The 24,231-nt window shown below is 44.7% G+C and overlaps 1 protein-coding gene across 5 annotated transcripts in view; it reads right to left on the bottom strand.

Annotated features, from left to right (window-relative positions):
- ralgps1 (Ral GEF with PH domain and SH3 binding motif 1) overlaps positions 1–24,231 on the bottom strand; it is a 726,899-nt gene that overhangs the window by 49,354 nt on the left and 653,314 nt on the right. For 4 of the 5 annotated variants that reach the window (XM_073052641.1, XM_073052644.1, XM_073052642.1 and 1 more), the window contains 3 exons: positions 21,337–21,485; positions 5,880–5,931; positions 3,272–3,352 (listed from right to left, as the gene is read on the bottom strand). In XM_073052641.1, the coding sequence (XP_072908742.1) occupies positions 3,272–3,352; positions 5,880–5,931; positions 21,337–21,485 (282 nt within the window). The remainder of the gene's footprint in view (positions 1–3,271; positions 3,353–5,879; positions 5,932–21,336; positions 21,486–24,231) is intronic. The other variant, XM_073052645.1, reaches the window with a different exon arrangement.

Raw genomic sequence — 24,231 nt, 5'->3', positions numbered from 1 at the left:
TGATTGCAAACAAAGAAGCACTTCGTTTGACCTCCGATGTCTGCATACACATGAATGCAGCCCAGAGTCAGCGGGGATTAACAGTGGGTGTGAAGACGGAGGTGTTTGAAAATTATACAGAATTCAAAGGAAGCATTGTAGATACATTATAACTATAGAATTGTCTTGCTGATCATTAGCATATAAAAATATCATGTAATATGGGGTCAGGTAGGCCTCTTCTTCCAAGTGTGTCTCGAATATGATGCCTGCTGCTTGTTTTGCTGAATGAAGACTTCTATATCCATTAGCTTTGGTGGCTCTCCCGTGACTTTGTTGACAGTCACAACACTCCTCTCCCTTGCCCCATCTTTCAATTGTGGTGTCTGCCCCCCCCCCCCCTTTCCAGTCCTGATAAAGGGCCTCGGCCTGAAACGTCAACTGCTTATTCTCCTCCATAGATGCTGCCTGACTTGCAGAGTTCCTCCCCAACTTTGAATCACAGAGCAACACAGCTTGGATACAGTCCCTTTGGCCCATCGAGTGCATGCTGACCACATACCCACCCATCGAGTCCCAATTTCCCATGCTTGGTCTGCTGAGTCCCTCCAGCATTTTGTGAGCATTGAGCAGCTGCAGGTGGAATAGTGCTGTAGACTCCAGGCAGCACACCCCATTGGGAATGCCACTCTGGGATAAGGAGGCAAGGAAGAAAAAGGGCAGGGAGAAACAAAGCCAAAATGCTACTACTCAGTGTGTGCACTTAGCATGGAGATTTGATCAGTGGGTATAGGGGATTCCCAATGGCTAGTCCCACTGGGTGAAGACCTTTGGATATGGATATGATAGCAAAGAAAGGTTCTTTTGATTGCACTTGTGTGGACACTTGGTGCATGGCCTAGTGGATAAGGCATTGGACTTGTAACCTGAAGGTCACTGGTTCGAGCCTCAGCTGAGGCAGCGTGTTTGTGTCCTTGAGCAAGGCATTTAACCACACATTGCTCTGCGACACTGGTGCCAAGCTGCTTGGGTCCTAGTGCCCTTCCCTTGGACAACGTTGGTGGCGTGGAGAGGGGAAGGCCCCCAGCTTGGGCAACTGCCCAGTCTCCCATACAACCCTCCAAGGCACAAATCCATGGTCTCACAAGACTAACGGATGCCTATTAACTATTGGACAGTAGAGACGTCACTGACATTTATCGTCTATCCTCATTTGTCCTGGAACTAAGGTTAAGAGTCAACCACAATAGTATTTTAGAGTCAAGCATCGACAAGGGGAAGGACAGCAGATTTCCCACCTTGAAGGGCATTAGGGACCTCGGTAGGTTTTCACAACAATCTGAACCCCTTGTACAAGGTGGAGAGTCAACAGCAAGAGAGCGAGGTATTCAAGACGTGAGTATTTCTGCAGTGAATGAACCAACACCCTGATCCTAAAGCCCGAATGTAAAACAACACTAAACCTTGGGCAGTTGATGCTGCACCACTACATCTTGATGACGGCAGTGAATAAAGAAGTAATGGCAATTATCATTGGCTTCCACCAGATAACTCTATTGCCAATGACAAGGAGCTTTACAGTCCAGTGGATATTTTAAAGCAACCAAAACATTCACTTTTCTTCTTCTCAAAAAATATCAAATTAATGAGAAGTTATTTAATCAAAAACTTTACCCAGAGTCTAAAGACACTGCCTGCTTCAATCATCTTTTCAAGGTGTCCTCTGCATTCTGAAGCTTAAAGCAGGACCTCTGACTCAATGTCTGTTCCGGTGGTGTAGTGGCATCCACACTGGACTTCAGGGCGAGGGGTCCTGGGTTCGAATCCAGGCTGCTCCTTGAACACGTTCCATCTCTGCTGGGTTGAGTGTTGAGCTAGCAACTTAGTTTTGTAAAACAGACGAAATGGCAAGGTTGCTGCCAGATGCGGGGCGGGGGGGGGGGGGGGAATAGAACTTTGATGTAGGTGGTGTATCCTCATGTTGTTATTTAATAAAAGATAATGAAGTCATAATCCTGACACATATCTTGTGAATTTAATAACACAACTGCAATAGGCTTTATCACACTTTCACGCTCACCATGGCTAATTTGGTGGAGCACTGGGTGTTCAAATGTATGGTTCACACAATGGTACAGATGAGTTGCCAGCAAAACAGGAGTGAAATGAATATATAACAAATAATATATACTGTCTGCAGGGCTCCTTAAACAGCAGTTATAAGTTATTTCCAACAAACCAAATGAAGTTAAGAATGTGCAACAGAAACAACAACTGCTGGAAATGCTCAGCGGCCGGGCTGCATCTGTGGAGGAAGAAACTGAGTTATCTATTCGGAGACGTGCCCTTTTGTCAGATCAGCCTTTTCCCAGTCCGGATCGTGGGTCTCAGGCCTCAAACGCCAAGTCCAACCTGATTCCTTTTTCCGCAGATTCAACTGGTTCCCAGCAATTTTTGTCCTTAATTCAGATTTTCACGTGGAATAGGGACTTATAAATGTAATCAGTAGAAAGAGCGACTATCAGAATGTTCTATCAATTCAACAGTATATATTATTAGTGATATCAGACACTGTGACTGTCCTCAAGGTTAGCTGATCCCTGTGGACCTTCTGATTAGTTCCAGCATTCATAATAATTTATTCTCTTGAGGTCAGTCTCATGAGTCTATTACTGATCGATGTTTTGAGCTCAGTAATCTTAAGCAAATTGAGGTTTTACCTCAAGTGGGGGGAGTCTAAACCAAGCCAATAGAATGGAGAGAAAATATCCTTTGAGGAGCTCTCTTTCTAGAGATAATCACTGTGCTTGAGGAGGTATGATTATTCCAGGGCTATTGCCAGTTTTGTACTCAGCTCAAAACATCCCAGTGCCATATCAGAGCAGAAAGCAGAGGAGGTCTGAAATGAGGGCTAGTCATCATTCAGGCAGATGCAGAGTGGGAACTTGGCGGGATTGTTCATTGACTTTTGAAGTCAATGGTGGGAGCAGAGTGAGTGGAAAGCCAGTAAAGCTCAAGCCAGATTTGGATTTTCAGATCTGGACAATAAAATTTTACAACAGCCAGAACCCACTGCGAATTGGAGCTTGCACGTGGTTCTTGAAGTTCCAAAAGATTCTAGGAGTTAGCTGGATCTGCCCGTATGCAAAGTATTAAGGTTAGTGCTTGTTCAGTTTCAGCTGAGAAGATGATGAATGAGATTCAGGATGGAGGCATGCAGACCCACAAAGTCAGTGCAGGATCACCGACCTTTTCACCTGGTGAAATGAATGACCTGGCCACCTTACTATACCTGTTAATACTGCATCGGTTCCTTGGGGAATTCCTTACAGAAACCCGCCAGTTCGGGCCTAGCGTTGCATACAAACGATTCCTGTTTGCAAATTTAAATGTGAGTCCTGCATTCAGCACAATCCCCAGAAAGACAGTCACAGAAGCACAACATGTCAGCAATGCAACTCCTAGCAGCCAGCCTAAATCCGATACTGGTATATGTGGAGTTCTCTATGGGACTGGCATTGAAATCAGCAATGCAGGCAACGAGTGCGGGAGGGAGTGTAAAACTAAAATCAAAATCTTCCTGCTCCTGACAGATGCACCCTCAAAAGAGAGCATGTGTGTTGATTCTATCTTGGTGATTGAAAAACCCTTTCACTTGTTGCACTGTCCCAGCCCCTCAAGTGTAGGTTGACCCCCTGGAGTCATAAAGTTTTACAATATAGAAGCAGCCCCTTCAGTGCCACCCGTCCTTTCTTATCAAGGTGCCTACCTAAGCTGGTCCTATATTCAGCCCATATCCCTCTCAACCTTTCCTATCCATGTACTTGTCCAAATCTCTTTTAACAGTTGAAATTGTACCCACCTCTGCCACTTCTTTCTGGAAGCTCATTCCACATTCCCAACACTCTCTATGTGGAAAAATTACCCATCATGTCCCCTTTAAATCTTTCCCTTCTTACCTTAAATCAATGTCCTCTTATTTTAGATTCTCCTACCCTGGGGAAATTACGGTGATCATCCATGCCTTACCTGATTTTATAAACTTTTACAAGGACGTAGAACATACAGTAGAACAATACAACACAGTATTAGCCCTTTGGCTCATAACATTGTGTCATCCTTTCAATCTGAGCTTCCCTCCTACGTAGCCCTCCATTTTGCATTCATCCTTGAGCCTATCTAGAACTCCCTTAAGTGTCTCTAATGTATCTGCCTCTGCCACCATCTCTGGCAGTATGTTCCATGCACCCACCACTCTCTGTAAAAAAAATAAATAAATAAATCCTGCTTATACTTTCCTCCAATTGCCTTAAAATTATGTCCTCTGATATTAGCCATTTTTGCCCTGGGAAAAAGTTTCCTGCTGTCCACTCAATCTATGCCTCGTATCATCTTGTACAACCCTATCAAGTTACTTCTCATCCTCTCCTTTTCTCATTCTCATTTTCTCCTTGACTCCAAGGAGAAAAGCTCAGCTTGCTCACCATGTCCTCATAGGACATGCTGACTAATCCAGGCAGCATCCTGGTAAACCTCCTCTGCACCCTCTCTAACCCTACCACATCCTTCCTAAGGTTATCCCTCTGCATGCTTCAGTGCATGGAAAACATTCACAGCCTGTCTATTGTCTCCTTATAACTATATACACACCCAGCAACATCCATGTAAATCTTTTCTGCCTCTCTAGCATAATCATATTCTTCCTATGATATGGTGAGCAGTGTTGCACACCATATTCCAGGTGTGCTCTCACCAATGTCTTGCACAGCTGTAACATGATGACTCAATCCTTGTACTCAATGCCCTGTCCAATCAAAGGAAGTGTCCCATATGTCTTTGTACTCAATGCCTTGTCCAATCAAAGGAACTGTCCCATATGTGTTTGTACTCAATGCCTTGTCCAATCAAAGGAAGTGTCCCATATGTCTTTGTACTCAATGCCTTGTCCAATCAAAGGAAGTGTCCCATATGTGTTTGTACTCAATGCCTTGTCCAATCAAAGGAAGAGTCCCATATGTCTTTGTACTTAATGCCTTGTTCAATCAAGGGAAGTGTGCTATATGCCTTCTTCTCCACTTTGCCTACTTGGATTGCTGCTTTCAGGGAACTATGCACTTGATCCTTAGGTCTCTTTGTTCCATAATACTCCCCAGGGCCCTGTTTTTCAATGTGTATGTCCTGCCCTGGTTTAACTTCCTAAAATACATCACTTCACACATATCCGAATTAAATTCCATCTGCCATTCCTTGGCTCAGTTGATCCAAATCCTGTTGTAACTTTAATCAATCTTCTTCACTTTCTACTCTGCCACTGCTTCTGGTGTCATCTACATTGATCAATGATGTTTGTGGATTACACTTCAGTGTCCACTCAATGGGGAGTGAGAATCAAACTGAGGAAAGGTAACATCGTGTCAATCTACACCTTTCTTACCATGCAAAATCCAAAATCACACTGTGAGATATTAGACATGGGTTCAGATTAAATTCCTCATGCACTATTTTCAAGATGCTAGTAAGTGGTCAAATTAATTGATCAATAAATTCTTTCAAGCAGTGGGCAAAGGAATTTGCATAAATCCGTCTACGATGCAACTCAATTCCCTGTCCTCTTTCAGGTTGGCTCGGTCACCCCGGTACAATGCCACTGAGCAATCTCATTCCACTGGGGTGCTCAAATAATGTTCCTGAACTGTAACTTGTAGGATAATGGTCAGCAAGGTGAATACACATAGGTTTCTGTTTCTTGTTGAATACTAGGAATCGGAAAACCTTAAAAATTAATTTTATTCAAGAAATTCAATCATTTTATCTAAAGATCAGAAACCATCATGGACTTTTAAAAACGCAACTATGAGACATTGTAAAAGTCGAGGAGTTTTGATTTTAATGCCACTTACCTCTCTAATCCGGAAGAGAGCTCCTCACTGAATTCAGAACTTTCACTGCTCCCTGGAAGAAAAATCACAGCTATATAGAGAGATCCATTGAATAGTAGAAAACCAATTTATTCATTCATCATGTTCCGCTTTGTATGATGTGAGCGAGCATGGCCTTTCCATGACCATGATTGCTCTTGGCAAATTTTTTTTACAGAAGCAGTTTGCCATTGCCTTCTTCTGGGCAGTGTCCTTATAAGTCCTCAGCCATTATCTATACTCTTCAGATATTCTCTGCTTGGCAGCAGTGGTCACATAACCAGGACTTGTGAAATACACCAGCTACTTGTACAACCATCCACTGCCTGCTCTCATGGCTTCACGTGACTCTGACTGGGGATCTAAGCAGGTGCTACACCTTACCCAAGGGTGACCTGCAGGCTGGTGGAGGGAAGGAGCACCTTGGACCTCCTTTGGTAGATACATATCACCACCCACCACCTTAGAATAACAATAATCAAATAAAAATGACCACAAGATGACCTTCTAGGAATTACTACAGCTAGCAGAATCAATTCAAGTGTTATCTGGAGGATAGCTTCACTCACCACAACTCTGAACTGATTCCACAACCTACAGACTCACTTTCGAGGACTGTACATCTCATGGTCTTAATATTAATAATTTTTTATTTGCACAATTTATCTTTTTTAGCATATTGCTTGTTTGTCAGTTTTTGTGCATAGTTTTTAAAAAATAATTCTATTGCATTTCTTTATTTTCCTGCAAGAAAATGAATCTGGTGTATGGTGACATATACTATGTACTTCAATGTATGGGCTGTCCAGGGAGGGATAGCACCTATGGTGAAGGGGCTTGTTATATTCATTCTAGAACAGCTCACTCTCTTTTGACCCCCACTGGACACTCGGCTCTCATCTGTGGATCCAAATAACTGTTTCCATGTGACAGTGGCTATGCCCCGGTACACCATCAACAGGCTGGCTAAACTGGGTGAGGGTAGCCGATGGCCTCATACCCCAGTGAGAAAGGACATGCTTGTCCTAGCATGTGAAGTCAGCTCCAGCAGACTGGGAGGACGAGAACTGCAGTGAAATCCAAAGGCGTTTCTCCAACAGTCCGTGGAGAGCGAAGGGAACAATGAGGCACAGAAGATATTATGGTCATCCTCTGCAACCAAGGAAAGCCCTTGTTTGTGATACTTGTTCATACCAGTAGGCTTGGACTTCTGAGGTCAAGAGAGTGGAACTGCCCCAGTGTACCAGTTTCTCCACTTTAAAACTCCCATGCATAGGGTTTGGGTCATAGTTGGACATGATGGAGAATCACCAATTTCAATAATAAATTACACTTTGACTTTCATTTGGAGCACCTTTCACTACAGGGGCAAGAAGAAAAGGGGTTTACCAACTCAGTGACAAAGGAGACTACAGATATTGGAATCTGGAGCAACAAACAATTTGCTGGAAGGACGCAGCAGGTCAAGCAGCATCCATTGTGGAAAAGGAAATGGCCATGCTTCAGGTCGAAACTCTGCACCAGGAGTGACACATTGGCAATTTCCTTCCTCCTACAGATGCTGCTTGACCTGCCGAGTTCCTCCAGCAGTCTGATTGTCACTGCGATGTTATTACTGTGGCTGGACAGACCTTTCATTCCTACTGTCAATGGAGCTCTTTCGTAACAACAAGATGTTAATTCTTTCACCCCACAGCATGGGTAACTTTACAGCACCCTGTGAGATTGGTGTTCATTCTCACTACAGCCTGTAAGAAGTTTGTACGTTCTCATTGTGAACGAATAGGTTTTCTCCTACACTCCAAACAGGTACAGGTTTGTGCTAGTAAATTGTGGGCATGCTATGTTGGTGGTGGAAACATAGCAGCACTTGCCGGCTACCCCTAGCACATCCCTGGACAGCGTTACTTGTTGAAACAAACAATGTATTTCACTCTATGGTTTGATGTACATAAATCTAATTTTTAAAGATCTATATATTTACCCTATTTTGTTACAACTGGGTCACAGAGTAATTACCCCACTAACAGTTTTCTGTAACCCAAGTCCCCATATTCCCACCAAATCTCCTCAGATTTAAACATGAGAGATTCTGCAGATGCTGAAAATCCAAAGCAACACACACAAGATGTTGGAGGAGCTCAGATGAACTACCGCCATACTAGTAAGCCAGGCAGCATCGATGGAAATGAATAAAAAAGGTTGAAGTTTTGGGCCAAAACGTCGGCTGCTTATTCATTTCCACAGATGCTACCTGACCTGCTGAGTTCCTCCAGCATTTTGTACGTGTTTCTCAGATTCTATCTCTCTCTACACACTCCAGGCAACTGACAGTGAACAGTTAACCGAGCAATCCACGCCTTTGGGGCTTGGCAGAAAACTGGGGCGTCAGGGGAAACCCCAGATGGTAACAAGGAGAATGTGCATACTCCACGCAGACAGCACCAGAGGTCACTACAGAATCAGGGCTATTGGAACTGTGAAGTCGCGGCCACTGCTACTCAGCTGATTTTAGCTCAGTACTCACTCCATACTGAAGGGCTTGTGCTGCAGGGGAAGACTCAAGCTAGTGATAAGACTGGTACACCCAGGTGAACACAGACATAGGCACAGAGACATAGGAGCAGAATTAGGCCATCTGGCCCATCGAGTCTCCACCATTCAATCACGGCTGATTTACTTTCCTTTTCAACCCCATTCTCCTGCCTTCTCCCCATAACCTTTGACACCATGACCTATCAACCTCCACTTTAAATATACCCAAAGATTTGCCCTCCACACTTGCCTGTAGCAATGAATTCCACCGATTTCCCCACCTTCTGGCTAAAGAAATTCCTCCCCATCTCTGTTTCAAAGGGACATACTTCCATTCTGAGGCTGCACCCTCTGGTCCTAAATTCTCCCACTATTGGAAGAATCCCCTCCTTGTCCACTCCATCTAGACCAGGGGTTCTCAACCTGGGGTCCACAGACCCCTCGGTGAATGGTAGGGGTCCATGGCTTGAAAAAAGGCTGTGAATCCCTGACCTAGCCCTTTCGATATTCTGCAAGTTTCAATGAGATCCCCTCTCATTCTTTAATCTCCAGCAAGTACAGGTCCAGATCCTCAAACACTCCTCATGTGTGAACCCTTTAATTCCCAGGATCACTCCCGTAAACTCCCAGTTGACCCTCTCCATTGGTGGCACATTCTTTCTGGGACATGAAGGATAAGAATTCTTTCAGAAGAATGAGGGGTAATGTGGAGATGGCGGGAGGAAGTCTAAGGCCAGAGGGCACACCCTCAGAATAGAGGACTGTCCTTTAAGATTGGAGATCAGGAGGCATTTCTTTAGCCAGAGAGCGGTGAATCTGTGGAATCCAAAGCCACAGGCGGCTGTGGAGGCCAAGTCATTGGGTATTTTTAAGGCAGAGGTTTATAGATTCTTGATTGGTCAGGGAATGAAGGGATACTGGGAGAAGGCAGGAGATTGGGGTTGAGGGGGAAATTTGGATCAGCCATGATGAAACGGTGGAGCAGACTTGACAGCCCAAATAGCCTAATTTTGTTCCTGTATCTTATAGTCTTATATGGAGCCTAAAACTGCTCACAATACTCCAAAGGTAGTCTGACCAATGTCTTATAAAGTATCAGATATAGCACGGTATGGGCTATTTGGCCCAAGATATTGTGTAGACTGATGCACCATCAATAACTCTTGGAGACGGGAGGCGAACGACAGGCTTTTATTAGCTGCAAGAAACGACCACACAACATCCTGGAGACTGAGGGGGGGAGCAGTGCCTCCAACCGCCTTTATACAGGGGTCTGTGGGAGGAGCCACAGGAGCAGTCAGCAGAGGGGCGTGTCCAGACAGGTATATGTAGTTCACCACATAGACATTATAGCCTACTCCATGATCAATCAAACCCTTCCCTTCTACGCAGCCCATAGGCCTCGATTTTTTTATCATCCGTGTGCCTATCCCTTAAATGTCTTGAATGTATCAGCCTCATCCACCTCTACTTGCAGCATATTACAGGCACCAGCCATTGTCTGTGTTAAAAAACACCTCCCCCTGGCAGGAGAATATTAGGCAACAAAAAAGCCAGGCCACGTGCTCTTTCTGTCCTGTCTGTCATTCAATACAATCAGTACTTCAAAAGAACAGGAAGAAATAAAACCATTCTGTAGTAAATTCAAACCAGTTTCCTTTTACAGGAAAGCCAAGTACAAAATAAACACGGTGAAAAATGGTCTAGGAATCTGAAACAGCAGAATGTTACTTCAAGCTTGTCACTAAACAGACTGTGACTTGTGTTTAGAGTAGAGGACTAACTAAATTAAAGAGGTGGAAGTACTGGCGCTTTTAAGAAATTTAAAAGTGGATAAATCTCCGGGTCCTGACCGGATATTCCCCAGGACCTTGAGGGAAGTTTGTGTAGAGATAGCAGGAGCTCTGACGGAGATCTTTCAGATGTCATTAGAAACAGGGATTGTGCCGGAGGATTGGCGTATTGCTCATGTGGTTCCATTGTTTAAAAAGGGTTCTAGAAGTAAGCCTGGCAATTATAGACCTGTCAGTTTGACATCAGTGGTGGGTAAATTAATGGAAAGTATTCTTAGAGATAGTATTTATAATTATCTGGATAGACAGGATCTGATTAGGAGTAGCCAGCATGGATTTGTGCGTGGAAGGTCATGTTTGACAAACCTTATTGAATTTTTTGAAGTAGTTACGAGGAATGTTGACGAGGGTAAGGCAGTGGATGTAGTCTATATGGACTTCAGCAAGGCCTTTGACAAAGTTCCACATGGAAGGTTAGTTAAGAAGGTTCAGTCGTTAGGTATTAATGCTGGAGTAATAAAATGGATTCAACAGTGGCTAGATGGGAGATGCCAGAGAGTAGTGGTGGATAATTGTTTATCGGGATGGAGGCCGGTGACTAGCGGGGTGCCTCAGGGATCTGTTTTGGGCCCAATGTTGTTTGTAATATACATAAATGATCTGGATGATGGGGTGGTAAATTGGATTAGTAAGTATGCTGATGATACTAAGGTAGGAGGTGTTGTGGATAATGAGGTGGGTTTTCAAAGCTTGCAGGGAGATTTATGCCGGTTAGAAGAATGGGCTGAACGTTGGCAGATGGAGTTTAATGCTGAGAAGTGTGAGGTTCTACATTTTGGCAGGAATAATCCAAATAGAACATACAGGGTAAATGGTAGGGCATTGAGGAATGCAGTGGAACAGAGAGATCTAGGAATAACAGTGCATAGTTCCCTGAAGGTGGAGTCTCATGTAGATAGGGTGGTGAAGAAGGCTTTTGGAACGCTGGCCTTTATAAATCAGAGCATTGAGTACAGAAGTTGGGATGTAATGTTAAAATTGTACAAGGCATTGGTAAGGCCAAATTTGTAATATTGTGTACAGTTCTGGTCACCGAATTATAGGAAAGATATCAATAAATTAGAGAGAGTGCAGAGACGATTTACTAGGATGTTACCTGGGTTTCAGCACTTAAGTTACAGAGAAAGGTTGAACAAGTTAGGTCTCTATTCATTGGAGCGTAGAAGGTTGAGGGGGGATTTGATCGAGGTATTTAAAATGTTGAGAGGGATAGATAGAGTTGACGTGAATAGGCTGTTTCCATTGAGAGTAGGGGAGATTCAAACGAGAGGACATGATTTGAGAGTTAGGGGGCAAAAGTTTAAGGGAAACACGAGGGGGTATTTCTTTACTCAGAGAGTGATAGCTGTGTGGAATGAGCTTCCTGTAGAAGTAGTAGAGGCCAGTTCAGTTGTGTCATTTAAGGTAAAATTGGATAGGTATATGGATAGGAAAGGAGTGGAGGGTTATGGGCTGAGTGCGGGTAGGTGGGACTAGGTGAGATTAAGAGTTCGGCACGGACTAGGAGGGCCGGAATGGCCTGTTTCCGTGCTGTGATTGTTATATGGTTATATGGTTAACTCTTGAGTGAGGGCCACAGGGAACACCGCGAGGAAATCTGCCTTCAGAAGAAAGGTCATCAACAACTCGATTTTTTCTTCCCTCTGACACTTTCAGAAATCAAGTCTACTTGAGGTGGCTGCATGTTGGCTACAAGTGCCACGAGCCAAGGACTTCCCGTGGTTCTGCCTCTCCCAACGTCTTACCTTTACAAAGGTAAGGATTCGTATTATTTGTCATGTGGACCTCAAAACATACGGTGAAATGTGTCATTTGTGTCAATGACCAACGCAGTTCAAGGATTTGCTTGGCGCTGACATATCATGCCCAGAACTTACTATCCATAATCTTTACATCTTTGAGATGTTAGAGTACCCAGAGGAAACCGATGCGGTCACGGAGAGAACGTGCAGATTCCTTACTGACAGTGGTGGGAATTGAACCCTAATCACTTTAGAACATAGAACACCACAGCATCGTACAGGCCCTTTGGCCTGCAACGTTGTGCTGATCTTTTAATTTGCTCTACGATCAATCAAATCCTTCCCTCCTACATTTTTCTATCATCCATGTGCCTATCTGAAGGTTTCTTAAATGCCTCTAATGTATCTGCCTCTACCACCACCATCTTCAATTTCATATTTTTTACTTCCGATGCAAAATGAGGCCATTCTGCCCACTAAATGCATGCCAGCTTCGCACAATCCCATTTCTCCACACACCTCCCTGTAACTTATTCCACCTCACTATCCAGCAACTCCACTGTAATTCAGCCACCATCCAACTTAATGAAGCCAACCAATCCAGTAACTGGAACTTAACTGGGAAGTAGGAAGACGCTTGAACACTTAAGAGGATTTGTTGGGAATGTCGGGAGACAAGGTTCCTGTGGGAAATTAGCGAGGTAGTAGCATTGTTCTCTAAATTTATGTGGGGTGGACCTACTTCCTCTGATGCTGTAAGGAAGTATGGTAAAAAGCATTAACTTTTCATTGCTGCTGAAGATGTGTGAAGCAGCTCGTCAAGTAATTGTTGGGTATATTGTAGATGGCACATTCAGTAACCATCGTACATCGGCAGTGGAGGGGGTGAACGATTAAGGTGGTAGATCAGGTGCCAGTGAACTGCTTCTTACCTGCTGCTAAGGCCTCATCAGGCAGGTGGAGAGGATGACATCATATTTCCATGTTTGCTTTATAGACGGTGGACTGTTCAGGTCACGAAGAGTTCATGGTAACGGAACCCTGACATTGAGTCACAGAGTCCAGAAACAGACCGTTCAGACCAACCTGTCTATCCTGAACAAGATTGACAGGTCCAGATAAAATGGATGTGGAGAGGTTGTTTCCAATAGTGGGGGGGTCTAGAATTCAACTCCCACCGCTGTCTGTAAGGTGTTTATCTGTTCTCCCCATGATCGTATAGGTTTCCTCCAGAAGCTCCGCTTTCCTCCCACATTCCAAAGATGTATGGTTAGGATCAGTACACTGCGGGCATGCCACGTTGGTGCTGGAAACATGGCAACAATTATTTGGTATATGCGACAAATAAAGCTAACCTTTAAGATCATTAATCTTCAAATCCTATCTGCACTCTTTCCAGCTCAGTAGCGTCTTTCCTATTGCAGGGCGACCCAAACAAAACACAACACTCCGATACAACTGCACCACAGCTGTAACCCTGACACGGCCAGTTATCTTATCTCTGTAACCCTGACACGGCCTGTTATCTTATCTCTGTGGATTGTCTTTGGTCAGAGTCAAAGGAATGACATTTGCGTCTGATTTTCAGACGCATCCCATGAAGATAACTTGGGCTCTGTGGCAATGAATTTCCCCTTAGCCGATGTTCCGTTAAATCTGCTGAAACTTCTCGATAATTTCTGATCATTGGCAACAGCATGGTCTTCAAGTTGGCAAAGAAGCCAAAGACCTTGAGAAATTATCAGAGGCAACAAAGCAGGGTCTTTCTAAAACAATGAATAAAATATAAATGGAGAACTGACCTGCAATTAAGGAAGATGAAACAACTGAATACCTTCTAGTATCATATACAATCATTAGGTTGAAGTGGCATTTAAAGATATATGTAAATAAGGCATAGAAGAAAGGTCCTAATGCGAAAAAAATTGGATTAGTGTAGATTGACAAAATGGTCGTCATGGAAGAGATGGGCCGAAGGGCCTGTTTTTGTGCTTTTAGGATAAATGGGTAAAGACCATCCACTAGCTCAATCCAGAGACCAGGATACATTCCTGGCTTAGCAACTTTGTCCCGAGAAACAAAAGATTCTCTTTTGTTCATCTTCTGGGCGTAAAACCATTCAGAACATAGAACAGTAAAGCATAACGCAGGCCTTTGACCCATGATGTTGTGCCAACTTTTTCTCTTGCTGCAAGTTAATCTATGGGCAATCTGACGGCATGAATAAAAGTTTCCCTAACTTCCAGTAATTTCCCCCCCATTCCCCTTCTTTCTTTTTCCATTCCCCTTCTGGCTCCCCGTCACCCTTTCTCTTCTCCTCACCCATACATCATCTCCCTCTGGTGTCCCTCCATTTCCCCTTCTCCCATGGTCCACTCACCACTCCTATCTGATTCCTTCTTCTTCACCTCTTTACCTCTTCCATACATCACCTCCCAGCTTCTCACTTCATTCCCCAGCCCCACCCACCTCACCTGGCTTCACCTACCTCCTTTCCCTTTCTTACCTTCTTATTCTGCCTTCTCCCTCCTTCCTTTCCATCTCTGAAGGGTTTCAGCTTGAAACGTTGACTGCTCATTTATTTCCACAGATGCTGCCTGACCTGCTGAGTTCCTCCAGCATTTTGTCTGTGTTGCAGCTTAACTTAAACTGAGTCAACAAGCAGAGAAATCTGTTTAATTCCCTCCCCGGACTCTAATGGATCTGGCATTTGCCGTGTAGCCCTTGTTCGTCACATTCACTCAGAACTAGGCTGACCTGCATCCAGAAGCTATTTACTCGCCTATCTTTCAAATCTCTTAATACCTGCAAAAATCTATCAATCGCCAGTTTAAAATTAATAATAAGCTAAGCATCAACAGCCATTTGCAGAGAGTTTGTAGTTTCTACAGCAAACCATTGAACAAAATTCCAGACAGGAGAATCGGATTTAGTTTCAAGTTCACATGGTTTAAGTTAACATTTATATTCCTTGCTGCAGGGCCAGGGTGAAACATAACTCAAATACTCCAACTGTTGGATCGTTGGCAGGAAAACATTTCTGTCAGCCAAAAAAGTGGATGCTGACTGTGTCTAAGCTGAAACTAATTCATTCCTCATATCCCCGTAGATTAATACTATTAGGTATAATGTCCTGTTGATGGGATCGACATATACAAGTATTTATCAATGTTTCGACCAACACTATTGGTTATGAAATCTCTGTTGGTCCGGGGAATAGCTTTGAACCACTCAATAACAATATTAATTACTACACCACTCAATAACAATATTAATTACTACACCACCTTCACTTCCCAAAGTCCTGCTGAGGAATGTCACACCTTCAACAAAACTTAATACTGAGCTAACTGAAAGATATTCTGCAGATGTCTGACCATTTAATTAAAGGAGAATGCTCGAAACTATCTCTAACTTCTGGTTATTTTTTCCCTCCCCTTCTCTCTTCGTCCATTCCCCACTCTGACCTGCCTTATTTCCTCCTTCTCCTAACCTGCCTATTGTCTCCCCTTGGTGCCTCCCCCTTCCCTTTCTCTCATAGTCAACCCTTCTCTCCTATCAGATTCCTTCTTTTTCAGGTCTTTAACGTTTCCACCTATCACCTGCCAGCTTCTCACTTCATTGCCCCTCACCCATCCACCTGGCTTCACCTATCACCTTCTAGCTTAAAATCCTCCCCCTCCCCCCACCTTTTTATTCTGGCTTCTTCCCCCTTCCTTTCTAGTCCTAAAGATTGTCTGTCCATTCCCCTCCATAGATGCTGCCTGACAAGCTGAGTCCCTCCAGCAAGCTGTCTCTGACGCTTTAAGGAATGTCTCGGGGAGGGAAGACAAGTAAGGGTTGGCGAGGTTTACGGAGGAACTTCCAGAGGTTCTGGCCTGCCTTGGCAGCTGAGGGCACGACCATTGATGGTGGTGTACTTAAATGTGGAGATTTTAGGAGTATTGATCCAAGGAATGAAGAGATCTGAGAGAAATGAGGAAAATTATTTATTTATTGAGACAGCGCAGAATAGGCCCTTCCGGCCCTTTGAGCCTCGGCATCCGGCATCCCCAGATTTAATCCTAGACTAATCATGGGACAACTTACAATGACCAATTAACCTACCAAACGATAGGTCTTTGGATTGTGGGAGGAAACCAGAGCACCCTGAGGAAACCAATATGATTGCAGGGAGAACGTACAAACTCTTTACAGACAGGGGAGGCAATTGAACCCAGGTCACTAATACTGTAAAATGTTGTGCTAACCACTATACTGCCGTGCTTTGATTACTCTAGGTATTCTGATTAGGGTAATTCAACCTTTCAACCTTCTCTGGACCCCCTCCAATGCCAGCACATCCTTTCTTCGATATGGGGTCCAAAAATGTACAAAAGTGTAGTCTGACCAATGCCTTATAAAGTCTAAGCGTCACATCCTTGCATTTTCCTTCCTTACTGTCGACTCAGCCTACAAGTTAACCTTTAAGGAATCCTGCACAAGGACTTTAAGTCTTTTTGCACCTCTGATTTTTAAATTTTCTCCCCATTTAGCAAAGTCTATGCCTTTATTCATTTTACCAAAGTACATGACCATACACTTGCCTAAACTATATTCCATCTGCCATTTTTTGGCCATTCTCTTAATGCACCCACTGACTCTCCTTTGTCTATCCTGCCTGTTAATTCCTCAAAGAATTACAACAGATTTGTCTGGCAAAATTTCCTCTTAAGCAAACCATGCTGACTTTGGCCTACTTTACCAGGCACCTCCAAGTAACCTGATTTTCATCCTTAATAACAGACTCCAACATCTTCCCAACCACTGAACTCAGGATAACTGGCCTATAATTTCCTTTCTTCTGCCTCCCTCCCTTCTTAAAGAGGGGAGTGACATTTGCAACCTTCTAGTCCTCTGGAACCATTGCAGAATCTAGTGATTCTTGAGAGATCATTACTAATGCCTCCACAATCTCTTCAGCCACCTCTTGCAGAACCCTGGAGTGTAATCCATCTGGTTCACGTGACTTATCTACCTTCAGCAGACTTTTCAGCTTCGCAATGACCTTCTGCTTAGTAATAGTAGCTACATTCACTTCTGTCCTTTTTGACACACTTGAATTTCTGGCATACTGCTAGTGTCTTCCACAGTGAAGACTGATGCAAAACATTTCTTTGTCTCCCCATTACTTTGTCTTCAATGTCATTTTCCAGTAGTCCAACATATCTGAAAAAAACATTTGGTATCTTCTTTGATATTATTGGCTAGGTTATCTTCGTATTTCATCTTTTTTCTCCTTATGATGTTTATAGTTGCCCCCCGGTCCTAGACACTTCCACTATAGGAAAAATCCTCTCCACATCCACTCTATCTAAGCCTTTCAATATTTGATGGGTTTCAGTTAGATCACCCCTCATTCATCTAAACTCCAGTGAGTACAGTCCCAGAACCATCAAACATTCTTCATACATTAGCCCAGTCATTCCCTGTGAAGAGGAAACTTCTTCAGGAGATTTTCAAGGGTTTTGCAACATTTTTATAGCAGACACAGATGGACACAGGTGCCATCTCAGACACACTTTCCATAGGTTTTTTACCCCTGTTTCCCATTCAGAGTATAAACACAAGAGATTCTGCAGAAGCTGGAAATCCAGAGCAATGCACGCAGAGTGCTGGAGGAACTCAGCAAGTCAGGCAGCATCTATGGAAAGGAAGAAGTAGTTGACATTTTGGGCTGAGTCTCTTCTTTAGGACTACTCTCAATGCCCTGACTGATGAAGGCCAGCCTGCCAAAATCCTTTGTTACCATGCCTACCTGAGATGTCACTATAGAAGCCTACAGGCAAAACTGGAAATGAGTTGGCTATTATCTTGCTGAAATTGACATTCACAGTCACGGTGAGAGAGAGAGAGAGGCCCCTAAGGATGATTCGCAGAATTCAAAGACTAATGGTTTAGAGTTTTGCTTGGGTATAAATTAAAACCAGAGGCTGGACTGACCCCCTTGTGACTAATGGAAACTCAACTCCAGCCTGAGGAGTTCATTGTTCCACAGCCAGCCCAGAATGACCCAGGGGCACCAGCAGGGGAGATGAAACTAAGGCTTTGCTTTGTTGATGAACAAGGAGAGTGGTGGATGTGGGCAGGTTCACCGATCGGATCCCCCCCCCCCCCCCCCAACGAGTCGAGCCTCTCGCTCCAACCTTAGAGGCAGCCGTGCTCACTCGTGGTTAGCCTGGGGTCATAGAGCACTGCAGCTTAGTACAGGCCCTTCAGCCCATCTAGTCTGTGCCCATCTACTATTCTGCCTAGTCCCATGGACTTGCACCTGGACCATAGCCCTCCATACCCCTTCCATCCATTATGCATCCAATCTTCTCTTAAATATTGAAATCAAACCGAATCCACTGCTTCCGCTGGCATGAACATCAATTTCTTGAACTTCTGGTAATGCCCCCCCTTCATCATTCCCCATCTACTTTTCCCTCTCTCAGCTTATCTCCTTGCCCGCCCATTGCCCCCCTCTGGTGCTCCTCCCGCTTTTCTTTCATCCATGGCCTTTTGTCCTCTCCTGTCAGACTCCCCCGTCTCCAGCCCTGTATTTCTTTCACCAATTTCCCAGCTCTTTACTTCACCCCCCCCCAGTTTAACATGTCAGTGTGTGTTTCCCTCTCCCCTCCCCCCACCTTTTGAATCTATTCCTCAGCTTTGTTCCACCAGTCCTGCCGAAAGCTCTCGGCCTGAAACGCCAACTGTACGCTTTTCCATCGATGCGCAGTTCCTCGAGCATCTTGTGTGTGGCACCCTCTCCACCCTCATAATGAAGTTTACCTTTCACCTGTGACCCATGACCTCTAGTTCTAGTCCCACCCAACTGCAGTGGAAAAAGCATATTTGGATTTACCCTATCAATACCCCTTATAATTTTGTAAACAAAGGTAATTGATTTGTTTTATGTAAAGATACAACAGGGTAACAGGACCTACTGGCCCATCAACCTTTGCTGCCCAATTATACCCATGTGACCAATTAACTTACTAACCCAGGTAAGAGTGACTTGAGTGGGGGGGGGGGGGGGGCGGGGTGGTGAGAAATACATAGAAACATAGAAAACCTACAGCACAATACAGCCCCTTCGGCCCACAAAGTTATGCTGAACATCTCCCTACTTTGGAAATTATGAGGCTTACCCATAGCCCTCTACTTTACTAAGCTCCATGTACCTGTCCAAAAGTCTCTTAAAAGACCCTATCGTATCCGCTTCTACCACCGTTGCCTGCTGCCCATTCCATGCACTCACCACTCTCTGAGTAAAAAACTTACCCCTGATATCTCCTCTGTACCTACTCCCCAGCACCTTAAACCTGTGTCCTCTTGTGGCAACCATTCAGCTCTGGGAAAAAGCCTCTGACTATCCACATGATCAATGCCCCTCATAATCTTATACACCTCTATCAGGTCACCTCTCATCCTCCGTTGCTCCAAGGAGAAAAGGCCGAGTTCACTCAACCTGTTTTCATAAGGCATGCTCCCCAATCCAGGCAACATCCTTGTAAATCTCTGCACCCTTTCTATGGCTTCCTCATCCTTCCTGTTGTGAGGTAACCAGAACTGAGCACAGTACTACAAGTGGGGTCTGACCAGGGTCCTATATAGCTGCAATATTACCTCCCGGCCCCTAAATTCAATTCCACGATTGATGAAGACCAATACACCGTACACCACCTTAACCACAGAAGAGGGGAGATGGGGGAGGTGTGTTACAGGGGTCCCGATCCTATTTCTGTTGCCCACCTCCAGCACTGAGCAAGGCCTGGCTGTGTGCTGACATCCCTCAGACTCAGATGCAGCTGAAACCAGCTCTGGAAGGGGTAGCAGACTGCCCCCTGCCTGGGATCTCTGAATAATCGGGGGGGGGGGGGGAGAGGAGAGGGATGTGTTCTGGGTGGATCAGTCATGATCCTGATCCCTTCGATGGGCTGAATGGCCTTCTCCAGCTCCTATGAGTTGTTGCGAGCTTTAAGTCTGCGTAGGTGGGGGAGCAGCTGGAGAGTCAGACTGGCAGCTGAGAAAAGGAAGTTGATTGTGTGCCCACACAAATCATTGATGGAACTCAGCGCATTTGAGTGAAAATGTGAAAGTGAATCGTTGATATTTGCTGCCTGACCTGCTGCCACTGTCTGAAAATCTGACTGCCGCTTAAATCAGAATCAGACTTTAATCGCCAAGTACCTATGCACATACAAGGAAATCCCTTTTAAAGATCCTTACTTTCTCTTTAAGCCTATCCTCTCCTGTCCTCGACAGGATTATCATGGGAGAAAGGTTCTCAACCCAATCTGTGCCATTTATAATCTTACAATATCCATCAGTTGACCCTGCAGCCTCCTTCACCCCAGGGATAACAAGCCCAGCCTGTTCGAACCGCAGAGCTAAATTCCTCCAATCCACGCAACATCCTGGTGAATTCCCTCAACATTCTCTCTATCACAATCATATCCTTCCAAAAGTGTAGTGACCAGAACTCTGTAAGTGTGCCCCAAGTGAGCACACTTGTTGTCTGACCTGCTGAGCTCCACCAGCATTTTGCGTGTGCTGCTCCAGATTGAGTGTCCTGATTGAGAGTGTCATCTTCATTTGGTCAGACACAGTATGACGGTTTCACCATTCCATCTGCTTTTGTTAGGTAACTATTTGGTTCCTTCTAAGTGTGCTCCAAGCATGGTCTAAGCAGTGATTTATGAAGTTGCAACATAACATCCCGACTTTTATATGCATGGGAGAGAGAAAAAACAGGTCTCAGGAAATTAAATGGTATGATGGGATTGATGGAAATGCTCTGAGAGGTGGTCTAAACTGACTGGGAATTATGAAATGAATGAAATTAATTTATTTCAGTCAGTGTGTAGGCCTCCGTTAGTCTGGACTATGGATTTGCGTCCTGGAAAGTTTCCAGAGCGCAAGCCTGGGCAGGGTTTTTTTTTTATGGAAGACCAACAATTGCCCAAGCTGCAAGTCTCCCCTCTCCACACCACCGATGTTGTCCAAGGGAAGAGCATTAGGACCCATACAGCTTGGCACCGGTGTCGTCGTAGAGCAATGTGTGCACACACACGCAGCCTCAGCCAAGGCTGCGTGTGACCTTCAGATCAGTAGACAAACGCCTTAACCACTTGGCCACGCGCCAACACTTTCAGTCAGTACAAAGATAACAAAAGGATTATCTCCTTCTAATGTCAGCAGAAAGAATATGAACGAAGGGATCAAAAGCAGACCTCAGCACAAAGCAAGGTCACCAATACCCCCCCGAGCATATCCAGACCTTACCAATTGACACGCCGTTGGAGAAAATGGAAGTCTCCTGGTTCTTGGCCGGACTGTGACTTTCCAGCACGCTGTCGTCCAGGAGATGCCGTGGTCGTTCGGTCGGGAACGTTGCGCTTCTGCTTTCCACTACACTCAGCTGGCACATGACACTGCGGAGAGAAAAGACCTGGTCAAAGGCACCTTAACTGATGGGTGTCCGTCAGTGACAAACAGCCGCGTTCAGGGACTGCACGAGAGAGCCGAGCCCAAGTTAATACAAGATTCAAACACTTGTCAGTCGGAAGGTCTTGAATCTCCTGATGGCCCAATAACACTGACCAAGGAGAGCCAGGGGTTTGGAACAGGACTCGTTTCGACTCAGCTAATACTCCAAGTTCAATGGTTCAATTTAAGATTAAAATACACCCTGAAATTCGTATTCTTCACAGACATTTCATTAAACAGAAAAAAACCCCCAAATAATCAATGACAGAAACATCAGAACACCAAAGCACCCCCTCCCATGCACAAGCAACAACAAAAGCATTGACTCTTCTCCTACTTGCACCGACCCCTCCCCCCACCATGCAAGCAATAGCAAAAGCCCCCAAGCAGACCTTGATCTGGAGTCCATCAAAAACTACAGCCCACCTAACACTTGGTTATCTCAGACAGTGAGGTCTAACCAGAGTTTCATTGAGTTGCAACATTACCTCGCAACTCTAAAACTCAATCTTCCAACTAATGAAGTTTATCAGAGCTTGTGCCTCCTTAATCACCCTCTCAACTTGCATGATAACTCAGTTCAGGCCCAAAGTCTGGTACTCCCTGGCCGGCAAGTGACGGCTGACTAAAGAGCTGACTGGAAGAGCTAACAATGGTCCCGAGCAAAGTGCTGGCCTCACAAGAGACCCTAGCAGCATAACTCCACATCTGAAAGCAATACGTACGACCGAGGAGAGTTACAGGATTAGACAAGGACTTGGGTGGCTGGATTAAGTGGAGACGTACCCTTGACACAAGTGATGGGCTTTGAGAGTCACAGTCACAATGAACAGAAACAGGTCTTTCAGTCCAATTGATCAGAAACAGAATCATGTTTATTATCACTGACATGTGCTTGTCGAGAACCTGTTGTTTTACAACAATATTACTATATGTTACGATAAGACACTGTATATAAAAATAAATAAATAATGCAAAAAGAGCACAGAATAGTTAGTGTTTATGGACTGTTGAGAAATCTGATATAACCGTATATAACCATATAACAATTACAGCATGGAAACAGGCCATCACGGCCCTTCTAGTCCGTGCCAAACGCTTACTCTCACCTAGACCCACCGACCTGCACTCAGCCCATAACCCTCCGTTCCTTTCCTGTCCATACACCTATCCAATTTTACTTTAAATGACAATACCGAACCTGCCTCTACCACTTCTACTGGAAGCTCGTTCCACACAGCTACCACTCTCTGAGTAAAGAAATTCCCCCTCGTGTTACCCTTAAACTTTTGCCCCTTAAGTCTCAACTCATGTCCTCTTGTTTGAATCTCCCCTACTCCCAATGGAAAAAGCCTATCCATATGGAGGAAATGTCAGAAGTAAGCTTTAAACAAAGAGAGATATAGGTGCATGGAACGCACTACCAGGGTGCTGGTAGAGGCAGATATATTAAGAGACTCTTGGATAGGCACATGGATGATAGAAAAATGGAGGGCTATGTGGGAGGGAAGGGTTAGATTGATCTTGAAGTAGGTTAAAGAGTCGTCACAACATTGTGAGCTGAAGGGGCTGTACTGTGTACTGTTCTATGTTCTATGCTCTAAATGCAAGCTCTCGCTTTCTATTTGTGAAGCCCTTTGGTGAAAACTTTTACACTGAGAATGATTTTTAAGACCAGAAGCTGTTGCCTATAGACTCATACCTTTATAATGTAGGTAAGGACATTATATTGCAAATGTACAAGACCTTGGTGAGACCAGACTTGGAGCATTGTGTACAGCTTTTGTAGGAAAGACATCATTAAACTGGACAGAGTGCAGAGAAGATGCATGACATGCTGACAGGAATCAGAAGCCTGAGATATAGCAAGAGGTTGAATAGGATAGGTAGGAGATTGAGGGGTGTACGAGACCACGAGGAACATAAATAGTTTGACGCGCATTGCCTTATTGCCAGGGAAAGGTCGACACGGTGGCGTAACGGTTAGCACGACGCTATTACAGCTTCAGGTGTCAGGGTCTGGAGTTCAATCCTGGAGCCGTGTGTGAGGAGTTTGTACGTTCTCCCCATGACCGCGTGGGTTTCCTCCCATAGGCTCAGGACGTAGCGGTTGGTAGGATAATTTGTCATTGTAAATTGTCCTGTGATTAGGCTAGGGTTAAATAGGTGGGTTGCTGGGTGGTGCAGCTTGTTGGGCCGGGAGGGCCTCTACTAAAATAAATAAAGAGACGGCATAGGTTTAAGGTGAGCGGTGAGAGATTTAAAAAGGACCTTAGGAGAAACTCCTTCATCCAGAGGGTGGTGCGTTCATGGAATGAGCTGCCAGGGGAAGTGGTTCAGACAGGTACAATAACAACTTTTAAAAGCTATTTGGACAGGCACATGGGACAGGAAGGATTTAGAGGGATACGGGCCAAATGTTTGCAAACAGGACTAGTTTGGATGGCATGGATGACTTGGGCCGAAGGGCCAGCTTCCATTCTGTAAGTGGTTGGAGACGACTGGAGGGGGTGGGCGGGGGGGAACCAGCAGACAACCCAGGGAAGGGAAACTGAACGTAAAAACTATTGGAAGAAAGGGAATCCTTTTTTAACATCTTGTGTTAGTTCAGGAATCTCCCCCCTACCCCCAACACATCCTTAAACATCCACTAAGCAAGGATTTCACCAGCAGTCTTGACAACCATCTCCC

This window comes from Hemitrygon akajei, chromosome 7 (genome assembly GCF_048418815.1).
Source record: "Hemitrygon akajei chromosome 7, sHemAka1.3, whole genome shotgun sequence".
NCBI lineage: Eukaryota > Metazoa > Chordata > Chondrichthyes > Myliobatiformes > Dasyatidae > Hemitrygon > Hemitrygon akajei.
This window is presented reverse-complemented; position numbering and strand designations above follow the sequence as displayed.